Source organism: Zingiber officinale, chromosome 11B (genome assembly GCF_018446385.1).
Source record: "Zingiber officinale cultivar Zhangliang chromosome 11B, Zo_v1.1, whole genome shotgun sequence".
Lineage (NCBI taxonomy): Eukaryota > Viridiplantae > Streptophyta > Magnoliopsida > Zingiberales > Zingiberaceae > Zingiber > Zingiber officinale.
In genome coordinates, this window is record NC_056007.1 from 28,685,307 (window position 1) to 28,701,024 (window position 15,718).

At 36.1% G+C, this 15,718-nt stretch overlaps 1 protein-coding gene across 8 annotated transcripts in view; it reads left to right on the forward strand.

Annotated features, from left to right (window-relative positions):
* The window catches only part of LOC122034197 (protein trichome berefringence-like 7), a 61,155-nt gene extending 45,709 nt beyond the window's left edge, over positions 1-15,446 (forward strand). For 4 of the 8 annotated variants that reach the window (XM_042593337.1, XM_042593334.1, XM_042593336.1 and 1 more), the window contains 2 exons: positions 14,536-14,813; positions 15,049-15,446. In XM_042593337.1, coding sequence (XP_042449271.1) covers positions 14,536-14,813; positions 15,049-15,068 — 298 coding nt within the window. In that variant the 3' untranslated portion in view covers positions 15,069-15,446. Of the gene's footprint in view, positions 1-14,532; positions 14,814-15,048 lie in introns of all 8 variants that reach the window. The other 4 variants (XM_042593330.1, XM_042593333.1, XM_042593332.1 and 1 more) reach the window with 1 other exon arrangement.
* Positions 15,447-15,718: the final 272 nt, after the last annotated feature.

The window sequence follows — 15,718 nt, forward strand, 5'->3', positions numbered from 1 at the left end:
ATAATATTCATTAAATGTCAGTACAGGAAGAGATGAGGGCACAAGTAACCTGGTTTGAGATCCATCAATTCCCTTTTGTTTATTTCCTCGAGTTCCAGCAGGAGTTGCTTCTCTTGTTTTAAGGCTTCAATTTCCTTCTGTTGCTTTTCATTCATTAATTTGAGGAAAGCATTTTCTTCTTGAACCTGTTAACTCTCTTTCATATTAGGGGCTTCCTGTATAATTGCTAATTCTTCCATACGAGATTTTGTCTCAAATTTTTGACTTCTTCCTCAAGTTCATTTTCTCTTCTAATGAACTTTTGTATTAAATTACTTTGCAGGGCTGAGAGTGACTTCCAATCTGTCTTCTTCATCTGTGTTCTAGTTGTGTTTGACCATGAAATTTTGAAACAATGGTATGTACATAAAGAACAGATGGTTAGTTTACACTTTCGACAGTCGATTCTGTTACCTGCCCTTGCTTCAAGTTTGCAGTCTCTACAATCAGCTGCAGTAATTTCATCATAACTCCAGTCATGTTGACATAAGTATTCTTTTCTTGAGACCCGCATTTGGGATCGCCATTCGGATTCTCCAATTAAATATTCAGAAGGTTCATCTTCTATAACCTGGAGCATATTAATAGGAATAGGCACTGGTTTAAATGCTGCTGATACCTTCCTTTCTTCTTGTTTATCTGTTGATCCGAAACTTCGAGATCCTCTCTGAGTCCGATCTAAAGATTGTACTTCCTCTACTTGGAGTGCTATTTTCTCAATAATGAGGTGCTATATTATCACCGATATTGAATAATATATTCTCAAATGAGAAGTTGAATAGAATCACCAATGCTTCCTCTAAAATGCATCAATAACTCCTCCATTGATGAATATACCTTTTGCGATAAACCAGATCTAGGAGCTATCCTTCCATAGGTTCCTTCTGGTAATTTGATACTGATGCCGGTGTTCAATATAGCATGAGAATGTGGCGTTAGAACACAACCTTCACATGTTGCTAGGTCATAGCCAGCCGCTCCTTGAGTCTTTCTCTGAGGTAGGAATGCCGGAGGATGCGTTCTTCTTATCTTTAAGGTTTCCTGTGGAATATCATTCTATTGGAGCATAAAATATCAAATTCTTCAGGCTGATAAGTTAGGTCTTCTCCTTCAAACAGAGTAAATATCGGATAAATCTGATTCATTCATACCTCTGAGACCACTTATCCCTTCCTTAACTCGAAAGAGTCCGGGATTGCAACCCTTTTCATTATTTTTCTAGGGTTTGTGCATTCGGATGCATAATGGCCTGTTTCACCACATGCATAGCACTTGCAATTCTTTTTACGTAAAGCAAGATGTTTTGCCTTACCAATTCTTACATGGGAATCATGAGGCTTTCCCTTGTAAGTCGTGCTTTTTCTAGCACCAAACTTCTTACCTGTTTTCTCCTTATTCTTCCCATATACACCATGAACAGGTGTATTGCCACAGAAATTCATCTTCTTGAGCTGGCTTTGAAAAAGGGCTTCTTGACACATATCTTTCAAGAATTATCTGGTGAAGGCTATTCTTGGTACCACCCTATTGTGTTAGTAGGGTGCCTCTCTTTGAATGCCTTCTCAACCCTGTCTCCCATGGGTCTTGGTAACTTTGTAAAGAATTCTGTTGATAATTCTTCATTCACCCACATTCTTCCACTTTTAGATGCTAAATGGAAATAGTCATTCATGTATCGGTACACCGCTTTGTCGGTCATCTCGTTACATACCAGGCTCTTGGAGTTTTATAAGCATCTGTTCACCATTGTTCCTACCTTTGGATTTTCAAGGTGAAAATTAGTCTCATTTGATTAAGAACATTTTGCGTACCATTATTGCCCATGGCTTGCTTCTTTAGATCTTCAAATTCTTCTAAGTATTTCATTCGCCATGTCACAAATGCTTTCTTCTCGATTCTCCAAGAAGGTTTTCAATATATAAAATTTTGTCTTCTGGGAGCTCAAAATTTTTGTCCATGAGATGGATGAGAGTAGAGCTTTCCCATCCGTCAAAAACCTTTGGGTCAAAATCATAAGGCATTACAAAACGCGCCTGCAATCTTTCAGAGGAAGATGGATAATTGCTTCCGAGGTACTGAAGAGTTTATTGCTATCTATATTGACGATATACTTGTGTTTTCAGATACCTATGAGGCGCATAAAAGACATTTAAAGGCCTTTATCACAATCTGTGAGCAGAATGGGCTGATACTTAGCCCAACCAAGTATAAAATCGGAGTTAAGCAAGTGGATTTCTTGGGAGCCACTATTGGGGATTCTAAAATCAAGCTACAGCCACATATTATCCAAAAAAATCTTAGAGACGAAACCTGAGAGCTTGACTGAAATACGAGCATTAAGAAGGTGGCTAGGAATCTTGAACTATGCAAGAGCGTATATCCCTAATCTGGGAAAGACGCTAGGACCACTCTACTCCAAGACGTCTGTTAAAGGTGAAAGACGTATGAATACACAGGACTGGAAAATCATAGAACAGATCAAACAGCAAGTTCAGAACCTGCCAGATCTGGAAATTCCCCCGCTAAATGCAATTATCCTCCTTGAAACTGATGGATGTATGGAGGGATGGGGCGGTATATGTAAATGGAAGACTTCTAAAGGAGAACCAAGGACTTCTGAGAAAATTTGTGCATATGCTTCAGGGCGATTCTTGCCGTTGAAAAGTACTATTGATGCAGAAGTTCAGGCCGTGATCAACAGCTTAGAAAAATTCAAAATTTATTATCTTGATAAATCTGAATTGATTATTAGAACGGATAGCCATGCTATAGTCAAATTCTATGAAAAGGCTACTGATCACAAACCATCCCGGGTACGTTGGCTTACCCTTTCAGATTATATTTCAGGGATTGGTATAAAAGTCTCCTTTGAACATATAAGTGGGAAGGACAATGTCTTAGCTGATGAACTTTCTCGGCTAATAACTACAATTCTGGTGGACAAATGGGAGCACACCTTGCTGCGTCCACTAACGAAGGCTATTAGTGAGGTTTTACAAAAACCTAATCCTGTTGCAGAAGCAAGAATGGCATCCCATATCCTAAACGCATTGAGGACCAGCAAAAAGGGTAATGAGCTTGTTAATGTAATTATAAATAACCAACTCTCTTTGCAGTGTGCATGCGGAAGAGATGCAGCCTTGCTAGTTTCTCACACTAGCAGGAATCCTGGACGACATTTCTATAAGTGCAGCACCGATACATGCCACTCCTGGTATTGGGCTGACTTAATAGAAAATTATGTACAACAAAGGCTCAACATGGAGGCACCTTTGGCCCAGGAACCAATTAATTGGGTAAACATAGAACAACACGGCTACTGGGACAATGATCCAGTATGGGAAGAACCAGGGTTAGGAGAACCCGAAGTTATCAACAATGATGATGAAGCCAACTCAGAGGTTGATGATCCAACGGAAGATTCTTCACTCTTCCACCAGCACATGGACTGAAGCGGACGTGGTGGACCCCCCCACAAACAAATGTCGGAGCAATAATTCAGGAATCTTATCCTGACTTTTTCTTTTGTAACAAAGGACTTACGTGTCCTCTTTACTTTTAGAACGTGCACCGAAAGTAGATTGTCGTGCACTAAGTGTGTCAGAGCTGAGTCATGAGGCATTTGCTAGCTAATAATTCCTTACTTACTAGCGAAGCAAAACCTCTGCTCCTTGGTGTATATAAGGAGTAGCTCTTGAAGTGTAACAGGCATCGAAGAAGATCTCTATCTGCCTATTCACTCCTAAGTTTCAGAAAGCAACTGAATTATTTCAGCCTTGTGAGTAAGAAACAAGATCCTGTAAGATTTCCGCTAGCAGCTTGTAAGTTCGTGTGAAAGTTTGAAATAAATTTCCTTTCCTATTACTGCATTTTCTTTGTTGAAATAAATTTCCTTTCCTATTACTGCATTTTCTTTGGTATCAGAGCTTGGTTATGGAATACATGGGGTAAAACCTTAAGATAAGGGCCTAATTAGGCTCTACTTACAAAAACCAATGTTTAACCTTGATTGTTTTATAAGTCGAACAGGTATTAGTTCTTTGAAGGTTGCCTTATGTCTGAATCATGCTTCTGCCTTATGAAGTAAAGAAAAATGATTCTTCACCGAAAACCTAAAGTGGAGCTGGGAAGATTAGGGGAGTCGTTGCTAAAGGTCGCTTGAAGCCTAGGTGGCGTGAAGACCGTGTCAGACTCAAAAATCTTCTAATATCCTCCTGAGGTGATGAAGCTACGTGAAGTATTTACAAAATAAGAAGAAGCATGAGGCAGAGTAAGGTTAATTCTTAAGAGACCACGTACCTGGTAAGACGTACAAACTTAAAAGGATAAACTAGGTGAAAGTAAGTATCCTAAGAAGGCATAAACCTTATCTTGTTTAATCATCATCGTTTACAATTAGCTCTGATTAGTACATGAACACTGATCTGAAGGAATTTGAAAATCAATTTCTTTTGTGGAAAAACTCTTGGCAAAACAGAAAAGATCTAGACTACTTAAATCTAGATTCTTGTTCACAAACAGATTTAGCCTATAATCTGAAAGTTACTGCCTATAGGGTAGATCTTGGTAATAAGGCTTTATTTGCTTTAAGCAAGCAAAATAATATTCATACTCTAGACGTGAGAACTAAAATCCAGGAACAGGGCTCACAGCTAGAAGAAATCAGCCGTCTTTCAAAGATTGTTAGGCAACAACGAGAAGATTTACTACAGTTGTTGAAACAGCAAAATCAACTGAAAGAAGAAATACTGCAACTAAGGCAAGACTATTTAAAGATACGTCCCCTCTCCAAGGAAGACGTTAAAGAATTAGTCATCAAGCTTAGTGAACAACCGAAGCATATTAAGAAGCAAACTGAAACTCTTACTGAAGAGTTATCAAAGAAGGTGGACAAAGTAGAAGAATTGATCAACCACCTAAAGCACGTGATTGTTGGATGAACTTACCAAAAGATTCTGAAGAATATAAAGAGGCTATCATTTCTACTTCTACAGGGTGGCCTGATATTGGTGTTGGATTTTCTAAAAAGGAAACTTCACAAAGCCTAGTTTTATTATCCAGGCAGCTTAATTCTGTTCTTTATTCTGTTATCCAGCTAAGAAAAGAAGTACGTCAACTGAAAATCAAGCTTGACAAAGTCTCTGATACAACCGGCGTAACAGAGCTTACAGAACAACTGAGAAGAACACATCTTAGTTCTCAAGGGGCAGCCTTTATCAAGGAAAAAGGAAAAATCAAGGTATTCAAAAATCCATTTGATCTTTTGAAAAATATAAAATGAATACCAGGCAAGCACATCTTCCTCCTATCACCGGAACTGAAGTAGCAACTACCTCACAAAGACCCGGTGTTCCCCTTGTGGAAGAACAAGTTCGAGACTATAGACGGACTGCCCGTGCAAGATATGAAGCTGAAAGAATGGGCCGAAGTATCGCCAATCTTGGGAGATCTATAGTGGGAAGACAACCTAGGGAACACACCCTAGCCCTACTAATGAACCCTGAAACTGAACTAAGGCGATCCATGCATGAACGCGCAAGAACGGTACCTGCGGAGGTTCTCTATATGACCCGAAGAGATAATATACATCATAGGGTGTATCATTATAGATCTGAAGAAAGAATGCTGATCACTGGCTCAGACCAGCAAGACCGTACTTTCATAATGGAAGATTCTTATGAACGCCTGGCTCAAGCAGAGTTAGAATATATCCATCTTGGGATATTACAGGTACGCTTCCAAATCCTCCATAGGCGCTATGCGGGGACTATGGCTCTCATAGTATTCAGGGACACTCGATGGAATACTAATGATAGAAGCATTATTGCTGCAATGGAGATTGATCTCGCTGAGGGACATCAGCTAATATATGTTATGCCTGATATTATGTTAACAATTAAAGATTTCTTTAGGCATATACAGATCTCCATTCAAACCCATGGATATGAGTCATGGGAAGGAGCAGAAGCTAATCTGCTTATAACAAGAAGTATCACTGCAAGACTGTCAAATACTCCAAACATCGGATTTGCATTCCGAGTTGAAAAGGTTGCGGAATACCTCCGGTCAAAGGGGGTCAAAGCAATTGATGCAACTAAACATTCAGCCATTAAGTTCCAAGGCAATCAGTGGAACTTACGACCTTCAAGGGTAATTCTCCCTATGCAACCATCATCTTTATTATCTTCAACTAACTATGATGGCAGTACTTCGATACAATTTGGAGGCTATCAACCAGCTGCTTCATCTAAAGCACCTCTGTACAATAAGGAAGATGATGAGACTGATGAAGAACATATAGTTGGTGTTATTACTATTATTGATGATTCGCTGGATGACTACCCAGTTCTTATAAACACTAATGATTTCCTTCAAGATTACCCAGCACTCGCAGCTTTCGAAGATTCTCTTCTCCAAAGCATGGTGGGAGAAGAAAGTGAAGAAGAAGAAGAAATTTCTGAGGAAGAAGCAATTTCAAAAATTTCTGAAGAAGAAGCAATTTCAAAAATCCTTGAGGAAACAACAATCTCATCAACAAGAAGCAGATACAACATCAATACTGCTCTTGATGATTATCCTGAGCTCCAAAATATTGAAAGAATTCTCTCCACTGGAGAATCAGCAATAAGTAATTATAGACCACCTCAAGATGAGGAGATGGATATCCCAGGATATGCCCCAGCAGGAAGCTCAAAAGGTTGGGCAGGTATTGAAGAAGCCAACCTAGCAGGAAAAAAGCCAAAGAAGTGGGAAAACAACTCTGAATGGTTCCAATTACCATCAGCCAACGCAAGAAGAGGTTCGGTATTTGTAATGCCTTATGATTTTGACCCAAAGGTTTTTGACAGATGGGAAAGCTCTACTCTCATCCATCTTGCGGACAAAAATTTTGAGCTCCCAGAAGACAAAATTTTATATATTGAAAACCTTCTTGGAGAATCAGAGAAGAAAGCATTTGTGACATGGCGAATGAAATACTTAGAAGAATTTGAAGATCTAAAGAAGCAAGCCATGGGCAATAACGGTACGCAAAATGTTCTTAATCAAATGAGACTAATTTTCTACCTTGAAAATCCAAAGGTAGGAACAACTGGTGAACAGGACAGCGCTTATAAAACTCTGAAGAGCCTGGTATGTAACGAGATGACTGACAAAGCGGTGTACCGATACATGAATGACTATTTCCATTTAGCATCTAAAAGTGGAAGAATGTGGGTGAATGAAGAATTATCAACAGAATTTTTTACAAAGTTACCAAGACCCCTGGGAGACAGGGTTGAGAAGGCATTCAAAGAGAGGCACCCTACTAACACAATAGGGGTGGTACCAAGAATAGCCTTCACCAGACAATTCTTGAAAGATGTGTCAAGAAGCCCTTTTCCAAAGCCAGCTCAAGAAGATGAATTTCTGTGGCAATACACCTGTTCATGGTGTATATGGGAAGAATAAGGAGAAAACAGGTAAAAAGTTTGGTGCTAGAAAGAGCACGACTTACAAGGGAAAGCCTCATGATTCCCATGTAAGAATTGGTAAGGCAAAACATCTTGCTTTACGTAAAAAGAATTGCAAGTGCTATGCATGTGGTGAAACAGGCCATTATGCATCTGAATGCACAAACCCTAGAAAAATAATGAAAAGGGTTGCAATCCTGGACTCTTTGGAGTTACAGGAAGGGATAGAAGTGGTCTCCGTAGGTATGAATGAATCAGATTTATCTGATATTTACTCTGTTTCGGAAGGAGAAGACCTAACTTATCAGCCTGAAGAATTTGATATTTTTATGCTCCAACAGAATGATATTCCACAGGAAACCTTAAAGATAAGAAGAACGCATCCTCTGGCATTCCTACCTCAGAGAAAGACTGAAGGAGCGGCGGGCTATGACCTAGCAACATGTGAAGGTTGTGTTCTAACGCCACATTCTCATGCTATATTGAACACTGGCATCAGTATCAAATTACCAGAAGGAACCTATGGAAGGATAGCTCCTAGATCTGGTTTATCAGCAAAAGGTATATTCATCAATGGAGGAGTTATTGATGCAGATTTTAGAGGAAGCATTCAGGTGATTCTATTCAACTTCTCATTTGAGAATATATTATTCAATATCGGTGATAATATAGCACAGCTCATTATTGAGAAAATAGCACTCCCGGAAGTAGAGGAAGTACAATCTTTAGATCAGACTCAGAGAGGATCTCGAAGTTTCGGATCAACAGATAAACAAGAAGAAAGGAAGGTATCAACAGCATTTAAACCAGTGCCTATTCCTATTAATATGCTCCAGGTTATAGAAGATGAACCTTCTGAATATTTAATTGGAGAATCCGAATGGCGATCCCAAATGCGGGTCTCAAGAAAAGAATACTTATGTCAACATGACTGGAGTTATGATGAAATTACTGCAGCCGACTGTAGAGACTGCAAACTTGAAGCAAGGGCAGGTAACAGAATTGACTGTCGAAAGTGCAAACTAACCATCTGTTCTTTATGTACATACCATTGTTTCAAAATTTCATGGTCAAACATAACTAGAACACAGATGAAGAAGACAGATTGGAAGTCACTTTCAGCCCTGCAGAGTAATTTAATACAAAAGTTCATTAGAAGAGAAAATGAACTTGAGGAAGAAGTCAAAAATTTGAGACAGCAAATCTCAGGTATGGAAGAATTAGCAATTATACAGGAAGCCCCCTCAGAATATGAAAGAGAGTTAACAGAAGTTCAGCAAGAAAATGCTTTCCTCAAATTAATGAATGAAAAGCAACAGAAGGAAATTGAAGCCTTAAAACAAGAGAAGCAACTCCTGCTGGAACTCGAGGAAATAAACAAAAGGGAATTGATGGATCTCAAAACCAGGTTACTTGTTCCCTCATCTCTTCCTGTACTGACATTTAATGAATATTATGTTAATGCTGCACCACAGAGAAATAATCTTCTAAATATCAAAGTGAGAGTAGAAATCAACAATCAAGATTGTGTCCTAAATGCAATATTGGACACTGGAGCCGCAACTTGTGTCTGTGATGGAACAAAGATTCCTAAGGAGTTTAGACAACAAGCCTCCGTGGACGCTCTCATTCAAGGTGTTAATGGTGCAACAAAAGTAAGTGAAATTCTGAAGGAAGGAAAAATTTGGATAGGTGAGCAGTACTTCAGGCTACCTAGAACTTTTGTCATGCCCTCCTTAGCAGAAGGATTAAACTTTATCCTTGGAATGAATTTCATTCGAGCAATGTGTCTGTGATTTGTTTGGGTTAATATTCTACTATTTCTGGTGTCTGTGGTTTGTTTGGGTCAATTTGGAAATGGGGCGGGGATGGGGAATCCCCGAACCCGTGGGTTCGGGTTCGGGGAATCCCTGAACCCGAAAAAATAAGAATGGGGCGGGGATGGGAATGGCAAATCCGCCCCCGCCCCGCCCCATTGCCATCCCTAACCGTGTGACTTGGCCTAGAGGTCATGAGTTTGAGTTTTGAAAACAGCCTCTTGCAAAGCAAGACTATATATAATAAACTCTTCCTTAGGATCTGCGCTAGTGGAATCTTCGTATACTGGACTATCCTTTTTTATATAACATATACCACACAAATTGCCTTTAACTCAAACTATAACAGAAGTCTATTGCACGAGTTGGCACATTTATGACCATAAGTAATGCATTGTTTTTTCACGAAGACATGTTTGACTGTCCAATTTTTAACTGTGGATTTGTGGCAATATATCAATACTCTCGTATAAAGGAATCTCTCTATTGGGATCCGTTTAATGACCTCATGGTTATAGTGACATGTCTTTCTAAGACTTTATTGAAACTCATTCTATACATCTACATAGGATTGCTTATCATCATTTTAAGCATGGGGGTGAATATTCCTTAAATGAACTTACCTCATTGTAAAAATTAGTGTTTGCTAAATCTGCTCAGTAGTATTTACATTGTTATTTCTTTGAATAAATTATTTTCAACCCTTCTTTGAGATTAAAAGTTATTTCTTTATCTTTGACTCTCTTTCAATCAGAATTGAAGCTCATTAAAATATGCAATTGTTTTGTTAAGTTTATGAGAAATTGCTGAAATTGAATTACCTCTAGACAATGTTGCTGCTAGACTTGCCCATGGGTTGAGTCGGCCGTTAACCCAGTTCAACAAGCCCAACTTGTAACCAACCCATATCTAGACGGGCCGATTAAGGGTTAGGCCCCAAGTAAACCGACGAATCGGCGGTTTGAACTACCGATTCAAACCACCATATATATATATATATATATATTATTGAATAATATTTTAATAATATTAATGGTATAGTTCAATATAAATTAAATCATTTGCTTAATTTCAATGTGTGACTATTGTACATTTCTATTCAGTCAAAAATTTAACCTACATCTTAAATCTTCTAATGTGGGACTATAATACCTTTAATTTATTAAATTTATTAATTTAACTTTACTTATTGGTCTTATTCTTTCTTTTTATCATAGACTATTTGACTTATATGAAATATCCAATAATAAATTTGTCAAGTGATATAATTTATTCAACAATAAAATATTATATATATATATATATATATATATAGTGAAGATTATCATCAAATATATAAAATTAATCAAAAGAATAACTTATGTGAAATATATCTCATCACACTAAAATATAATCATATTAGTATTAGATAAACAATCATTTGGTATTAAAAAACGAAGATGGTTTAGGGTTTAGTATAATATTATTTTTGATCTACTTTAACTCTAGACTTTTTGGAAGTCAAACACAACCAAAGTTACAAAAATAATAAAAGGAATGCAATTTTCAAAGGACAAAGTAGAAAATTTTAATACAAAAGGGACTAATGAACTACGTGATTTTAACTCCTTTATATCCTAAGTGGATAGATAGACAACTTAAATAAATACACGATCTTTTTATTTTTTATTTTGCACATTTGTAAATTTTAAATATTTTTTTAAAATAAAATATAAATAATAATTTTGAATTGTCGCAAATTGTGAACCAAACCACAAACTGACAATTCCGAACTGTGAATTGTAATTGTCTTTGAAGGTTAATGTTATAACAACAACAATCAACAACAACCAAGTCTTATCCCACTAGGTGGGGTCGACTATATAAATATTTTTATGCCATTGAGATCTATCTCCTACTATCATCATCTATACTTAAATAAATTTGATCTTGTTTTATTGTTGCTAACCAAGTCTTTTTTGGTCTTCCTCGTTAGATATGCGTGTTTGTCATAGTTTCACATTGCCCACCTGGAGCATTTATTGATCGTCTAATTACATGCCCGTATTATTTCAAACGTATCTCTCGGAATTTCCCTCAATAGATGCAACTCCGACTTTCTCTTTAATGCTCTCATTTCTTATTCTGTCCATCTTCGTATATTCACACATCCATTTTAACATCCTCATCTCTGCAACTCTCATCTTTTATTTATGTGCCCGAATCATAGCCCAACATTCAGTTCTATATAACATAGCAGGTCTATCTGTGGTTTTGTAGAACTTTCCTTTAAATTTTAGAGGTACTTTACGGTCACATAAAACACCCAACGCTCTCCTCCATTTCAATCATCTTGCTTGTATTCTATGTAAGACATCTCTCTCAATCCCTCTATTCTTTTACAAAAATAATCCTAAATATTTAAAACTCTGAGTTCCGGGCAACTCGTCATCTCCTATCTTAACAATTATCTCATTACGTCTAATATTGCTAAACTTAAATTTCATATATTCGGTCTTTATTTTACTAAGCCTAAAATTTTTCCCTTTTAGTGTTTCCTGCCCATATTCTAGTTTAGCATTTACTCCACGTGTCTCATCTACCAAAATAATATCATCTGTAAAAAACATGCACCAGTAGTTCGTTCATAATTAGTGTAAAAAAATAGAGACTTAAAGCTGAACTTTGATATAATCATATCTTTATTAAAAACACTTCAGTTACTCCGCCTGAAGTTTTTACTCTGATCGTTAAATCCTCGTACATATCCTTAATTAGTTCAATATATGTTATGCTAACGCCGTTCTTTTCCATAATTCTCCATATAATTTCTCTTGGGACTTTATAAGTTTTTTATAAATCCATGAATATCATGTATAAATCTTGTTTTTTACTGCTGATATTTTTTAATTAATTGTCTAAGATGTGTAGCTTCTATTATCGACCTTCCAGCCATGAACTCAAATTGATTTTTGGTCACCGAGGTCTCCTTAATCTTTTTTATATTACTTTTTCCCAAAGTTTCATAGTATGGCTCATTAGTTTAATACACCTATAGTTTGTATAATTTGGTACATCTCCCTTATTCTTATATAAGGGAACTAGAGTATTTATCCTTCATTAATCAAGCATTTCTTTCATTTTCAATATCACATTAAATAATTTTGTAAGTCATTCAATACATTATTTGCCTAAGCACTTTCATATTTCTATCGGAATATCATTTGGTTCAATGACTTTTCCATTGTGCATCTCATTTAAAGCTTGTTCTACTTTTGAAGTTTGAATTCAACAATAAAAATTTAAATTTCTATATACATTTGACCTACTTAAATTATCTAAGTTAAGTTAGTCATTTAAATTTTTATTAAAAAGTTGATGAAAATACCTCTTCCATCGCGCTTTTATTTCTCCATTGTTTACTAGTATCTTATTACATTCATCCTTAATATATTTTATTTAGATAAGATCTTTTATTTCCTTTATCTCATTTTACCTATTCTATAAATGTCTCTTTCCCTTTTTTTTGTATTTAATTTTTGATATAAACGTTCAAAAGTTTCATTCTTTATTTCATTCATTACTTTCTTAGTTTCTTTCTTAGCTATTGTATATTTTTTTTAAAGTTTTCCTCGTTCTGACAAATATATAATTCTTTATAAGCTATTCATTTTTTCCTTTACTTTGTCTTGTACTTTCTCATTCTACAACCAAGATTTCTTACTTAGTTGTGCATGTCTATTTAACTCACCGAGTGCATTCTTAGCTATTAATTTCAACTTTGATACCATCTTATCCCATGTCGTATTAGAGTCACAGTTTATTTCATCTAATGTATGCACTTTTACCTTCTCCTTAAATATATTGTGCTTCCCATCCTTTAACTTTCACCATTTAATTTTAGAAATCATATATTTTCTTTCTACTGATACTATGTTTGAAGCGTATATCCAACACTACTAACCTATGTTGTGTAGTTAAGTTTTTTCAACCTTGCAATCTTTACAAATCTTTTTTTCTTCCTAACCATAAGAAAGTCTATTTGCAATTTATTATTTCCACTTTTGAACGTGAATATATTAACTAATATAAGGTCATATGCTATCGTAAAATTTAATATAGTTTTCTCTTCCTCATTTCTCATTCCAAACCTATAACCCCCATGTACCTTCTTATATTCCTCAATTTTTACTTTGACATGCTCATTTAGATCACCTTCTATTAAAATCATTTCATTAAGCGGAATATTTTGTAATATTTCATCTAAGTTATTCTAAAACCTTGATTTGGTAGCTTCATTTAATCATATTTGCGATGCATATACATTAATTATGTTCATAGTTTCTTTCACCACTATTATCTTAAGGGTAATAATTCTATTTCATTTTCTAACTATTACAACTTCATCTTTTAACGAACTATCTCACTATACTCACTCAATTTCTTGTTTTACTCTTTCCTGCGTACTGTAACCTAAAACTTGAGTTCTCTATCATCTTGCCTTCTTGCTTACCTATTGTCTCTTGTACATACAAAATACTATTTCTTCTCATAATCATCTTATCTACTACTTCTATTGGTTTACCAGTGAGGGTTCCTATGTTCCATATTTCAAATCTTAGATTATTAGTTTTCCTATTATATTTGTTCTTATTCAACCTATGGTGTGAGAACTCTTATATATTTAACACTGCACCCAAGTTCCTCTGGAGATGTAACGGTCCTTGTCAATACGTTCTAGTCGGATCCTACAACGCGTTTCTTTCGGGAACAACCTAACATTAATATAATAATTTAATGGATCCATTCATTGAATATTTGTCATAGCTTTAACATTGGCTGGTAACCTAATGCAACCCTCCTTTATCCGGGATTGGGAACGACCATCACTGGTTTGTCATGGGCGAAGTTCTTTGAAGGTTAACGTTAAGGGTCAAAATTTTATAAACCGTTGAACCGACAGTTCTAAAATGTGTGTGGGTCTAGCTGTTGCTATGCATTTTCACAAACTAAAGAGTTGCCACATAAAAGTTGAATCAATTCATAGGCACGATTGCACCAAATCACACATTTGTGGTGGCTATGGATCCTGAGATGATTGAAAAACATTTCATTCTTCTCTTTGTTTGAATTTCTTGATTGTTGCGCCTCTCAATTCTTTCTATGCTTATCATAGTATGCCAATATACAATGTAGAATTTCCTCAATAGGTAACCTGCAACTTAATACTTGATTATCTGGTGCAGCAGTGGCTCAAACCAAAAAGTCTGCAAAGTGACAAAGCAACCTTTATCCGAGGCCAAAGCAAATGACAGAAGTGAGTTTGCAGATATAATATCTGAGGTCATTGGAAATATGTCAGTTCCTGTCACTGTACTCAATGTGACTTCAATGGGAGCATACAGAAGTGATGCTCATGTTGGTGCCTGGAGTTATCCTCCTACGATTCTTGATTGCAGCCATTGGTGTCTTCCTGGCGTGCCAGATACTTGGAATGAGCTTTTGTTCTCGTATCTTCCGAGAAAAGGTGAGTTGGGTTCAGATTCCCGTGCATGATTTCATTAAGTTTATGTCAATTTCTAAAATATGTGATAGTTTCCAATTTCTAATTTTCAACAACTACAGTGTTGATTATATGAACAGTGTCATAATCCAGTATGGAGTTGTAAATTGCTGCATATAACAATTGGTTGATGATTAACAGTTGCTGCTCCCTCTAGATTGATGCTTGGGATTGATCTTTGTAATTTCGTAATATGTAGGCAGGAGAAAATTAGAATAACGGATGGAGGGCATGATATCTTGTTCATACCTTGTTACAATTTATTATTCTTTTGTGGTGTCAACATGGCAAGTGCAGAGGAAGCACAGGATCACCTATGATGGAGTAGGTTCCACTAATGCCAGCCAAGAACATTAGCTCCAGTCCATTTTTTTCTAGTTCATAAGATTCAGTTACCTCCGAGTTCTTGTATATGGAAGGGGTAAAGTATAATACTACAACATGAATTTGTTTAATTTTCTTGGAAGAGCATGTATTTTTTTTTATCCATGGGGAGCTTTGTATCTTAATTAAATGAGAGAAACATACAGAGAAACAAATGAAAACATGGTATTTGAAAGCTGGCAGTTAGAGAAATTGGCTTCACTTTACAGCTTACAGATGAGATACTTCAGTTTCTTAGTAGACTGTTTTCACGTTTAAATTTATTGGTTTCTGCTTGTATTATAAGCAATTTGAACTTGGTTTCTTTATCCACAAGGACATCAACTTTGTTCTTGAAATGCTAAACATGTATGTATTTACTCATGTAATAATTAGTCAATTGTATTATTCTTTTTAGCAATTTACAAAAAAAAAAAAAATCATGCCTCAAAAGGTCTCCGAGGATCGTTGTGATGCAATGGCATATCTACTTAGGGGAGAATAAA